The sequence below is a fragment of the Phoenix dactylifera genome, unplaced genomic scaffold (genome assembly GCF_009389715.1).
Source record: "Phoenix dactylifera cultivar Barhee BC4 unplaced genomic scaffold, palm_55x_up_171113_PBpolish2nd_filt_p 000371F, whole genome shotgun sequence".
NCBI classification, from domain to species: Eukaryota; Viridiplantae; Streptophyta; class Magnoliopsida; order Arecales; family Arecaceae; genus Phoenix; species Phoenix dactylifera.
Window position 1 is genome coordinate 75,973 of NW_024067823.1, and position 11,599 is coordinate 87,571.

Genomic DNA, 11,599 nt, shown 5'->3' on the forward strand with positions numbered 1-11,599 from the left:
AATGCTTTTTCTTTTCATTCTAAACTAACTTGATCCGGATTAATTATCTTTCCGACTTTGGGTCAAATCTCAGTCACATTTCTCAGCCTGTGGTGGGGCAACCAAATTATCACATTTTGAGCCTGTGGCGGGGCCTGCACATTATAGTTCCACATTTCTAGCCTGTGATGGGGCTTGCCAAAGTATCACATTTTCAGCCTGTGGCGGAGCCTGCACATTATAGTTCCACATTTCTAGCCTGTGAGGGGGCCTGCCAAAGTATCACATTTTCAGCCTGTGGCGGGGCCTGCACATTATAGTTCCACATTTCTAGCCTGTGAGGGGGCCTACCAAAGTACCACATTTTTAGCCTGTGACGGGGCCTGCCATAATAACAAGATAAACCCAAAGTCTCTTTCATACAACCCAGTTTACATCCACACATCAATTCCTTTTCCATCTTATATCCGGCCTAGACTAACCAAGGTCACGTTTCCGGCCCGTGACAGGGCAATCAATATAATAGGGTTAGTCCATCCACTAGTCCAATTAAATAAATGTAAGTTATGCTCAGGATTATATCCATCATAATATCAAATATAACAAAATAATCAAACACGATTTATTACCATCATATCATAAGAACCACATTATAAATCCAGTTATGCAGGCGTAGGTTATGCACATGCATACATCCATCACAGTACCACTCATAAACCAACACAATCAAAATATAATTTAATATAAAATTATTTTTGCTTTGTCTGGATCATAGCATATCAAACATATATGGTGTATAAAAATATTATATCATGCAGGATTGGCGTACAAGGATTCTTACCTTTTGTTGAAAACTCAAACAGACGAACCACCCACTCTCACGGCGATCTATGAATCGAGAGGTGCGCAGGACTCTGCTCAGCATCCTCTCGTCCAACAAATTGTTCCCCTTCAGAACCAAGTTATCATTAAGAATTATCCAAGATATATAAAAAAAATCCAAAACTCCCAATGGATCCTCTTAAGGGTCCACCAGTACCTAACACCCTAGGATTAACCATCAATCCATGATTTTCCTATATTAAACTAGAGAAAAACAAAGCAATAAAAGAGAGCAATTAGAGAGGGAGAAAAACAAAGAATTGTTCTCTCTCTCTCTCTCTCTCTCTCTTCCTTCTTCCCGTCAACAAAATATCAAGAGGAGAGAGTTGGCTCTCTCTCCCTCTCTCTTTCTTCCTTCCTTCCTGACGGCAAGGGGAAAGGGTGCTCGGCAGTAGGCGGCCCACGGCCGGCGACGCTCTCTGGTCGTCGGCCTGTGTGGTGGTGCCGGCGGTGCCACGCCTGGCGGCGGTCGGCCGGAATGGAAGAGGAAAAGCAACCGGAACAGGGGAGTTCGGTTCACATTGATCCGGCGGCTTGCCGGCCGGATTCCCAGGAAAAACAGTGGCCTAAAGACGAGGAGAAGGAGGAGGGACGACTCACCTTGCTTCCGGCGAGATCCTCCCGACCGGATTGACGGCGATGGCCCGATCCCTTCCGCGGCAAGCTAGAACCCCAATCTTCCCTCTTCTTTTTTTTTTTTTTTTTTTGGTTTGTGGGAGGCTCTCGGTTGATGCCCTAGGAAGGGAGGGAGGAGATCCTTGGCCTGATTTGGTAGGGTTTTATCACCCTATAACCTCCCCTCCGGTGGATTCGGGAGGAGGGGGAGGAGGAATTCCGAAAAACAGGGGAGGGAGGGTGTTTCAATCGGGAGACTCCCTCCCCCTTGCACTCGTTGGGCCGCCCTTGCTCAAGGGCCGGCCCAACTCAAATATGGGCCTTCACAATCAAAATTCTACTATCCGACGAACCACTCTGCAAGGGCTTTCTCAGTAGCTCATCCCATACTTGCGCATCCCAAACATCATCCAAGACTAGGAAGAATTTCTTGTTCATGATGACTTGGCTAAGCAGGGGTTCAAGTACCTCCTTCCCCTTAGCTTCCACTACCAGAAAACACGCGTATAGTGACGGAAAATTAGTGACGGACCGTTATCAGTTACTATTTGTGACGGATTAGTGACCGACAGAAATTTGGTCACCGTGGTGTAAACTTAGTGACCGTTTAGTGACAGACCGGTCACAGAATGCGCGGGTAGGATGGGCGCCAAACCTTAGTGACCATCATAGTGACGGGGTATCTGTCAGCAATATGATAACCAAAATTGCAACCAGACAGTGACAAATGCAGCCGTCACAAATATAGTAACCCTAGTATTTATAAATTTTTAAAAGATTATTTTTGGCAGTAATAGATTATTGACAAAAATTTCTGTCACCAAATTTAATTTTTAATTCCAAAAATATTAAAAATATTATTTTTGAGTAAACCTAAATTAAAAGAAAAAATAAAAGGAGGAATATCCAAAATGAAACTAAGTGTGCCCGCCGTTCCGCCCAAATTTCTTCGATAATCCAAATTCCAATCGCTCTCTATAAAACTCAAATTTCTTCTTCTCATTTTAAAATCTCATGGTGTCGGCCATGACCCATTTGCACCCCTATTGCAAGTTTCCTGCTTTATAGAATTTTTTTACCATACTTTATAGTTCAAAAATATTTTTGCCTTGCAAGTCCCATCCAATCAGCCTTATAAATAAAAAAAAAATTGATATGAAATTTGGCTTGCAAATCGATTTAGCCCAAATCACGATTTAGCCCAAATCAGCTTGCAAACCGACTTAAATAAAAAACCCTAACCTTTCTTTCCCTTCCCTTCCCGTCCCGTCCCTCGCTGAGAGCAGCCGCCGCCCCCCCCCCCCACTCCCTCGCCCCCCCTCCCTCGCTGAGAGCCGCCGCCGCACCCCCCCTCCCTCGCTGAGAGCCGCCGCTGCCTCCCCTCCCTCGCTGAGAGCCGTCGCCGCACCCCCTCGCTGAGAGCCGCCGCCGCACCCCCCCTCCCTCGCTGAGAGCCGCGCTGCGTCCGCTCCCTCGCTGAGAGCCGCTGCCGCCGGCCCCCCTCCTTCGCTGAGAGCCGCTGCCGCCGCCGCCCCCGCCCCCCCTTTTCCCTCGCTGAGAGCCTGATAGCCGCCTCCTCTCGGTGTCGTCGCCTCTTCAACGACCGGCCGGCGGCTCTTCGCGTCCTTCTCCCCCGGACGGCAACCTCCGCGGCTCCGGTCACCGACTCACAACCTCCCCGGACGGTAAGAGTTTTCTCCTCCTCCTCCTCCTCTTCAAGCTCGATCCCGGTAGATTTTGCCCAAGCCCGGAGAGAGAAAGAGAGAGAGAGAGGGAGAGGTGTGGAGAAACTTCTAATCTTAACCACACATTGAATTGAAAAGGATGCAATGCCAATTATATTCTAGGCAAAACGTCACAGATGAATGCTTTCTAATCTTATCCCCATCTAATGATTCCTGCAGATCATGCTGTTCTAGGGAGGACATAATGTGATTATTCTGCTTCTCTTATGAACTTGCAGGATCTTTACTTAGCGGGTCCAATTCTGTAGCAAAATTTGTATTCTTCTTAGAACATAATGAGATGCACCATTCATCCTAACATGGTTACATAGATGCCATGAAGCTAGGGGCTCAGTTGCATATTAGATCTCAAGTTGATTGGACAAGGCATTCCATTTGTAAGAGGAAGCCATTTTACTTCTGGGACAATTTTCAGAAACAAGATCCCATTTTTGAAGGACATAGATTTAGCAAGACTTATACAACGTAGATGGACAAGAGATAAGAGAAACAACTTATTTCCCTTGTATCCATTTCATAATTTTTGCTTCAGCTTGACCTTTTAATAAATTATATAATAGAACCTAACGCATCAAGCGCTGCTAATTTTTTCCTAGGCAATTGAGCACTACTAAATTCTTTTAAGTATTGGCTCAAACTACTCTATTTTTGGCTTTAGAAGCCAACCCAAATCTTTTATAGTAGCTGTAGCTGAGACACAAGATGTGATCACAAAAACTTATTTTGATAATATAAAGATCCAGTTTCTCATATATTCTATGATGTTTAAGCAGAACAATGAACCAGCAAACTCCAGAAATAAAGATAAGAGGATATAAACATGTGGTCAAATAAAAGGTTCTATATATAGCCAACTGATTTAGCTAAGTGGCTGTTTGATATATCATGGTTTCAATTTTTGGTTACCCATATATTAGATACAGTCACTACAAAATAGATCATATTTGATCAGGAGGGTCATAACCAAAATATGACATGATGCTTCATGTCCTATACCACAGGACAAAGAGCCAAAGGAAATAAGATGAGCATCTCTTATGGAAAAAATGTGAAATGGATGGATGTTAAATTGTAGAATAACATGAACTGTGTGCAGTGTTGGGTATATAATTTAAGAGAAACATTGTTAGAGTTTCTGCATAAGCAATGCAAAGGAGCATTAAAAAAATTTGAGGATAGCATGGTAAGAAGAAGAGCTGACACAAGTTTGAAGGATCGATTACTAAACAATCGTACTGCCGAGTAGTTACTCGGATAGCATCATCTCTTGCCATTTGCGCAAGAAGTCGGTAGTTCGGTTCTGGTTAGAGTGAGCCCCTAAGGTTGTATAGAGTAGAAAAGGTGGGGTGTTAGCCCCTACTTGTCTTGGGGGAAAATAATAAATAAATAAACATGCCATCTAAACAAAAATAGACAGAGAAAGAGAGGAGGGATTTTTTTTTTTTGCTAAAATAGACGAAAGCAACTATGATATATCTGAGTAGCTGCTTTTATTATGATACTTGGACACATCACTTGGTTGGATAAATCATGATACGGGCACTGTGTCGAATTTACTGTTGCTAAAATAGACAAAAATAATGTTGTACTTGAGGAGCTCCTTAATATTATGCATTTTTATTCTGACACATTTGTTAGTCCTACCAATGGTTTGCATATATTTAGACTGCTTCACTGATTATTGTTGTAATTTTGAGGGTTGATGGGTTGGGATTATGTAAAGTTCATGGATTTTAATTTTTTCGTCATGTTATTCATTTTTACAATCATTGTTCATCTGCAAGGAATAATGGAAAGTGGTGGAAAGTGGTGTTGCTTCATGGTTGTGAGTTATTTCCAGTGTGCAATCAAGAAGCTGGTCAAAAAGCTTGCTAAGAAGTACCATGCTTTCCTAGCATCAGAGGCGATCATGTATATTCACATTTGTTCTATGTGAAGCAGATAGTATTCCATATGTAAATTTGGATGATTTGACTTGTATTCCTTGTCTTTGTAAAGATTAAATGCTTTTTGAATATTGCTGGTATTAGATGAATGAACAGATAACTTGTAAAGGTTAATTCCTTATGTTCAGTTTTTTGTAAAGATTGAATGCCTTCTTAATGTCAATGATGCTGGGACAAGATTGAATGACTTATTTTTGTCATGCTTATGATAACTTCTCATCTTCATAAATATCATACCAGTTTTTGTTTCTTTTACATTTTTTACGATCTTGCCTTTCGTGTTTTTAATGGTTCGGTTTTTCTTATGTTGTTTTCTTTTTTATCATCTCTCTAATATTTTCTAGGCTTTCTTATGTTGTTTTATTTTTTTGATTTTTAGAGGAACTATGTCAGTTGATCGTAATTGGATGTACCACCGACTTAGTGAAAATGGTTATATAAGAGCTGAGTTCTGTGATGGAGTTAAAGGGTTCCTTGAGTTTGCATTTACTCAGTTAGAGTATTGTAGTGGTGATAAGATTAGATGCCTTTGTATAAGATGTGACAACCAGAAATTTCTTAACCGTGATACGGTCAATGTTCATCTGTTGAGAAAGGGGTTTACACCGGGATATTCAACATGGTTTGCACATGGGGAGTTACTTGGTGCAGTTGCTCCTGTAAGTACAAGTGCAGTAGAAGCATCCACATCAATGGATGTTGGTTGTGAACATGGTCAGCAATATAGAACCATGGTGATGGAAGCTATGGGTCCAGAAGAGGAACTTCATTTGAGAAGTGCATTTGAAGTTAATCATGAGGAAGAGCCAAATAAGGATGCTGCAGATTTTTATTCTTTGTTGAAAGATGCAGAAGTACCTTTGTGGGAAGGGTGTAAAAAACACTCTAAGTTATCTGCTATTAGTCAATTATTAAATTGCAAGTCTGAATTTAATATGAGTATATCTTGCTATGATCGAATCATGAAAATAGTGAAGAATATGTTGCCGGAAAGTGAGAAGCTGCCCTCTGATTTCTATCAATCAAAGAAGATGCTTCGGAAGTTGGGGTTGGAGTATACAAGTATTGATGTTTGTGAGAATAATTGTATGCTATTCTATAAGGAAACAGAGAATTTGATTGAGTGTACTATTTGTGGTCATCCTCGTTATAAACTCAGAAGAAATGATGGTGGTGGTAGAAGAAAAGATGTTCCTTATAGAAGGTTGCGATATCTTCCAATAACACCAAGACTTCAGAGGCTTTTTATGTCAAGCAGAACGGCTGAACTCATGTCATGGCATGTGAAGGGAGGTGATTCAGATGAGATGGTGCATCCTGCTTGTGGGGAGGCTTGGAAGCACTTTGACCGCATTCATCCATCCTTTTCTACCGAGCCTCGTAATGTTAGACTTGGGTTATGTACGGATGGATTTAACCCCTTTAGCCAATCAGCTCGTCCTTATTCTTGTTGGCCAGTTTTCGTAACAGTTTACAATCTTCCACCATCAATATGTATGAAACGACCCTACATTTTTCTAAGTTTAGTCATTTCTGGACCTAAGAGCCCTGGCAAAAGTATTGATGTCTTGCTTAGGCCTTTGATTGATGAACTTAAAATATTATGGGAAGTAGGGGTCACCACTTATGACATCTTTAGAAAAGAGAATTTTCAAATGAAGGCAGTTTTATTATGGACTATCAATGATTTTCCTGCATATGGCATGCTTTCAGGATGGAGTACGCATGGAAAGTTGGCCTGCCCGTATTGTATGGAGAACTCAAAAACATTTACACTACAACATGGTGGGAAGACTTCTTTTTTTGACTGCCATCGTCAATTCTTGCCCATGGACCATGCATACAGATACCAAGTTGATAGTTTCTTCAACGGTAGAATAGAGACAGACCCCCCACCTCGTCGACTGTCTGGTGAGGAGTTGAAAAATAGGATCTCTGCTTTGCCTAATATAACTTTTGGTTTGAAAGCTCCTAAGCACACCATTCCTGGATTCGGTAAAGATCATAATTGGGTGAAAAGGAGCATATTTTGGGAGTTGCCCTATTGGCATACACTACTTATTCGACATAATTTAGATGTCATGCATATTGTTCGGAATGTGTTTCTCAATATATTTTACACTTGTATGGATGTAAAAGGGAAGACTAAAGATAATGTGAAAGCAAGGCAAGATTTGGAGTTGTATTGCAAGCGTCCTAAGTTGAGGATTCAATTTGTTAATAGAAAGCTAGTTAAGCCTCCAGCTTCCTATGTATTGTCCAAAGACCAAGCAATGGAGGTCTGCGAGTGGGTGAAAGGGTTAAGACTGCCTGATGGATATGCTTCAAACATATCGAAGTGTGTTAACCTGGATGATTATAAGTTTTACGGGTTAAAAAGTCACGATTGTCATGTTTTCATGCTGAGATTGCTTCCAATTGCATTCCGTGAAGTATTGCCAGCACCAGTGTGGGATGCATTGACAGAATTAAGCTGTTACTTTAGAGATTTATGCAGCACAACTTTGCGTGTCCAAGATATGGAGGTTCTTGAGAAAAATATTGTGGTAACTCTCTGCAAACTTGAGAAGATATTCCCTCCTGCATTTTTTGACTCAATGGAGCACTTACCTGTTCATCTAGCTTATGAAGCTAAGGTTGGGGGGCCCGTGCAGTACAGATGGATGTACCCCTTTGAAAGGTAACAATTTCTGTAAATCCATTAATATAGTTTCTTTGTATCCATTAAATTTGAGAAATTAACATATTAATCTTATTTATAGGCTTATGCATGATATAAAGCAGAAGGTAAAGAATCGAGCATCGATTGAAGGTTCTATTGTCGAGGCTTACATTATAGAAGAAATATCAACTTTCTGTTCGCATTATTTTGAGCCTTCTATACAAACGAGGTTAAATCAAGTTCCCCGTAATGAAAATGAAGGGGAGTTTGATCTCGTGGATCGTCTATCCATTTTTACTCATCAAGGTCGACCTTTTGGAAAACCTTCTGCAAGGCATTTGACTACTCAGGAGTTTAATGCTGCTGAGTTATATGTTCTTCTTAATTGTGTAGAGGTTCAACCTTTTGGAAAGTAAGTTACACAAGTACTTAATTATAATCATGCTTAAAAATGCATATGGAGTACAATATATGTGATTATAGCTTTTGTCTTGTAGGTATTTTGATGATTATATCCGTCAATCTTGTCCAAATATAAGCCAAATTGATTTGGAAAGACGACGCGAAATGGAGTTTCCGGCTTGGTTTAGATCATATGTGAGCTGTAAATTCATAAATATAATAATAAATTAGACTTTCACTTGATTTATTCTTACGATATTATTTTTATCATGCTAGGTTAATGACAGTAAAAATCATGTTGATGGGCGCTTAAAGGACCTATCATATGGCCTTGGGAATAAAGTTAAATGTTATAAAGGCTACTTTGTGAATGGGTACAGATTTCACACCAAAGAATATGGAAAGGATAAAAGAACCTTCAACAGTGGTGTGTGCATTAAGGGAAGCAGTTACAATGACTTTGAGAGTGACTATTATGGGATGTTGGTTGACATTATCGAGTTAGACTATTTTGGGATCGGTAATAAAGTAGTGTTATTCAAATGTGACTGGTATGACAGAGATAAGGGTATGAAAGTGCATCCTCAACATGGCCTCGTTGAGATCAATTACAAACTAAGACTTCCAACCAATGATCCGTTTGTATTAGCTCAACAAGCACATCAGGTGTTCTATACTGGTTACCCAGGTAAGAAGAAGAATCGAAGATTGTGGTGGGCAGTAATTAAGACAAAAGCTAGAGGTAGGTTCCTTCCTAGTGGGACAGAAGAAAATTTTTCTGATTTTTATCAAGAAGAAAACTACAGGATTCCTACCCCAATCTCGATGACAGATGAGCTTGATGACCCAGACATTTTGGTTGGTGTTAATAGAGATGCAGAAGATATTGATGCAGCAGAAATTGAGTTGACAACTAACCAAATGGAAGAGGATCTTGAGGATGAAGAAGAAGATTTTGAAGATGAACAAACTGAGGAAGAGGAGCATGAGGCTGAGGAAGATTAAAATACAACATGCATATTTATGAATGCTAATATAACTAATTTTAGACTTATAAATTATAGTTGTGCAGACATGAGAAAGAGCAAAGGGAAAGCAACAGGTCCACTGATTGTTCTTTATTTTGATTGAATTTGTTGACATTTACATTGTGAAATAACTATAACTTTTTATTGTTGTGCAGTTATGGCCAAGAAAAAAGGGAAAGCAATAGGTAATGGAAAAAGCAGCTTTAATACTGGCTGCTACTCAAGTTCCTCCTCAACCTCCTAGGTTGCCTGAGCGTGTCGAGGAATGTCATGATGATGATGATTACATTCCTGATGGGGACATGATTGAAGAGTTGGATGCAAATGAAGAAATAAATGATGAAGAAATGAATGGTGCAGTGCAAAATCATGAGGATACAATGAATGAGGATCAGATGAATGATGAACTTGGAATTGATCCAAGACAGAGCAATGGCCCAGAACCAACCCTTAAAGCCCCTGTTGATGCAAATGGAAAAGTGATTGTTAGGTGCAAAAGAGGAATGTATGAAAATATCACTTTCTTATATCACTAATTTGAATTTATGTGTTTGTTGCATTTAAAGTATTTAATTTATTTTCTAATGAATATTTTTTAAATTGCAGGTTTCTTGATTATGAGGTCAGTCACAAAGCTGTTGCTATCATGCGCCAATTTTTTAATGGTCCGTGGTTGTCATGGAGGGAGGTCCCTACACATGCTAAAGTTGGAATGTGGAACAAATTTGAGGTGATGTAATTAATTTATATTTCTTATCATTAACTTTTGCCCTTAACAAATAGTAAGTCTGATTACTTGCGATCTATATATTGTTAGGAGATACACACAATTCTTCCAGGACAATTGCATCATGTGCATGAAGTTTGGAACAAGCATTGTCAGCGACGATTGACAACCTCATTAGGGAAGGTCAGAAGCCAAAAGCTTCTGGAAGCAAAAGGAGATTTAAACAAAGCCCGTGATAAACCCCCTAATTGGATCTCTAGAGAAAATTGGAATAAGCTAATTGATATTTGGATCTCCCCAAAATGGAAGAAGAAATCAGAAGCCAACAAAAATAATAGAAACACCATGAAGAACGGTAGCATCTCTAAACACTGTGGAGGATCAATCACATTTGTCAATCATGACGAACGATTGGTACATATCTTTATTCAATTAGATTTCTATAATAATTTTTATATTATTGTTCAGTCATTTTAAATTAGCCCATTATATGTTAATGAATTTTTTCTTTTCTCTTTTGTAGAAATTAAAGTTAGGCAGGGAGCCAACAATAGTTGAATCTTTTAATCGGACGCATAAGACAAAGCAAGGCATGGGAGGATATGTAGATAAGAGAAGTGAAGCTGTCATGGTAAGTATAATTTTTTTATGATTCATAAATATTATTGAGCTTGCTCATGTTTATCTCTTGTTTGATCCACCATAATGTTTTTCTCTTCTTTTAAATCAACTGGCAGGCAAAGTATTCAGCTGAATACTCCAAAAAATATGGTGATGCCTCCACCTCAGATGCTCCTCCATGTGATTATGACTTGTGGTTTGAGGCAACTGGTGTCCCAACTCATGGCCATGTCTATGGCTTTAGTCCCCTAGAGGATCTCACTGGAATTATTGGGCAATCATCATCTGCTTCCACCTCTACAAGTCAAGCTCCAGAGCTGTACACTAATGAAGACCTTCTACGTATTCTTGAGCAGGAAAAGAAAAAATGGCAAGAGGAGGTTCTTCAAAAGATGAGAGAAGAGATTGGCTTTGGACCAAGGCATGCAGATCGGGGGAGTAATGGTGATTCTGGTTTTGCTGATCATGCTTCATTATAATTGTTTTTCCCTTAGATGATAGGTCTTTGCATTCCTAGGAGGAATAAAATCTCTATTGATCTTTATGACATATTTTTAGACTTTGATTTTGATGGATTCAGGACATGTTGATGCCAATTTTGAATGACATTTAAAATGACTTTTGCGTAATGTTGAATGCCTTTGCTATTAATGATTATTATTATTATGTGCCAATCAATGTACCAAATGTACCAGGTTATTAGATTGTGATCGGTGACCAAATTTTGGTTACTAAATTGTTTACCAACTATTATGACGAGCAGTCATAAACTTAGTGACAGGATTTTGGTCAATAAAAATTGATTTTGCTCAGCGCGTTTGTAACCAATTAGTGACCGTAAACTTATCACTAGGTCAGTGACGGGATTAATGACAAATGTAGTGACAAAATGTGTGACCATGTCTGTGACGACTAAATCTGTCACTAAAGGTCGTGACAGATTAGTGACCAAACTTGTGACCGCATTCTGTGACAAAATCAGTGACCAAGTT

The 11,599-nt window shown here is 39.6% G+C and overlaps 2 protein-coding genes across 2 annotated transcripts; both read left to right on the forward strand.

Annotated features, from left to right (window-relative positions):
• The first annotated feature begins 5,553 nt into the window (after window positions 1-5,553).
• On the forward strand, window positions 5,554-7,327 carry LOC120105800. The gene is made up of 2 exons (XM_039118544.1): window positions 5,554-7,179; window positions 7,307-7,327. Exons 1-2 carry the CDS (start codon window positions 5,554-5,556, stop codon window positions 7,325-7,327), a joined length of 1,647 nt encoding a protein of 548 aa, XP_038974472.1.
• Window positions 7,328-7,380: 53 nt separating this feature from the next.
• Window positions 7,381-8,552, forward strand: LOC120105791. Its single transcript, XM_039118531.1, has 2 exons — window positions 7,381-7,847; window positions 7,930-8,552. The coding sequence occupies exons 1-2, from the start codon at window positions 7,441-7,443 to the stop codon at window positions 8,243-8,245; spliced, it is 723 nt and encodes a 240-aa protein (XP_038974459.1). The 5' UTR covers window positions 7,381-7,440; the 3' UTR covers window positions 8,246-8,552.
• Window positions 8,553-11,599: the final 3,047 nt, after the last annotated feature.

Bases quoted from the DNA above. Each gene is read 5' to 3' on its own strand.
- LOC120105800 (XM_039118544.1), top strand. From the start codon at position 5,554: ATGTCAGTTGATCGTAATTGGATGTACCACCGACTTAGTGAAAATGGT. The intron at 7,180-7,306 runs GTGAAAAGGAGC...TGGATGTAAAAG, and splicing joins TCGGTAAAGATCATAATTGG to GGAAGACTAAAGATAATGTG.
- LOC120105791 (XM_039118531.1), top strand. From the start codon at position 7,441: ATGGAGGTCTGCGAGTGGGTGAAAGGGTTAAGACTGCCTGATGGATAT. The intron at 7,848-7,929 runs GTAACAATTTCT...TCTTATTTATAG, and splicing joins TGGATGTACCCCTTTGAAAG to GCTTATGCATGATATAAAGC.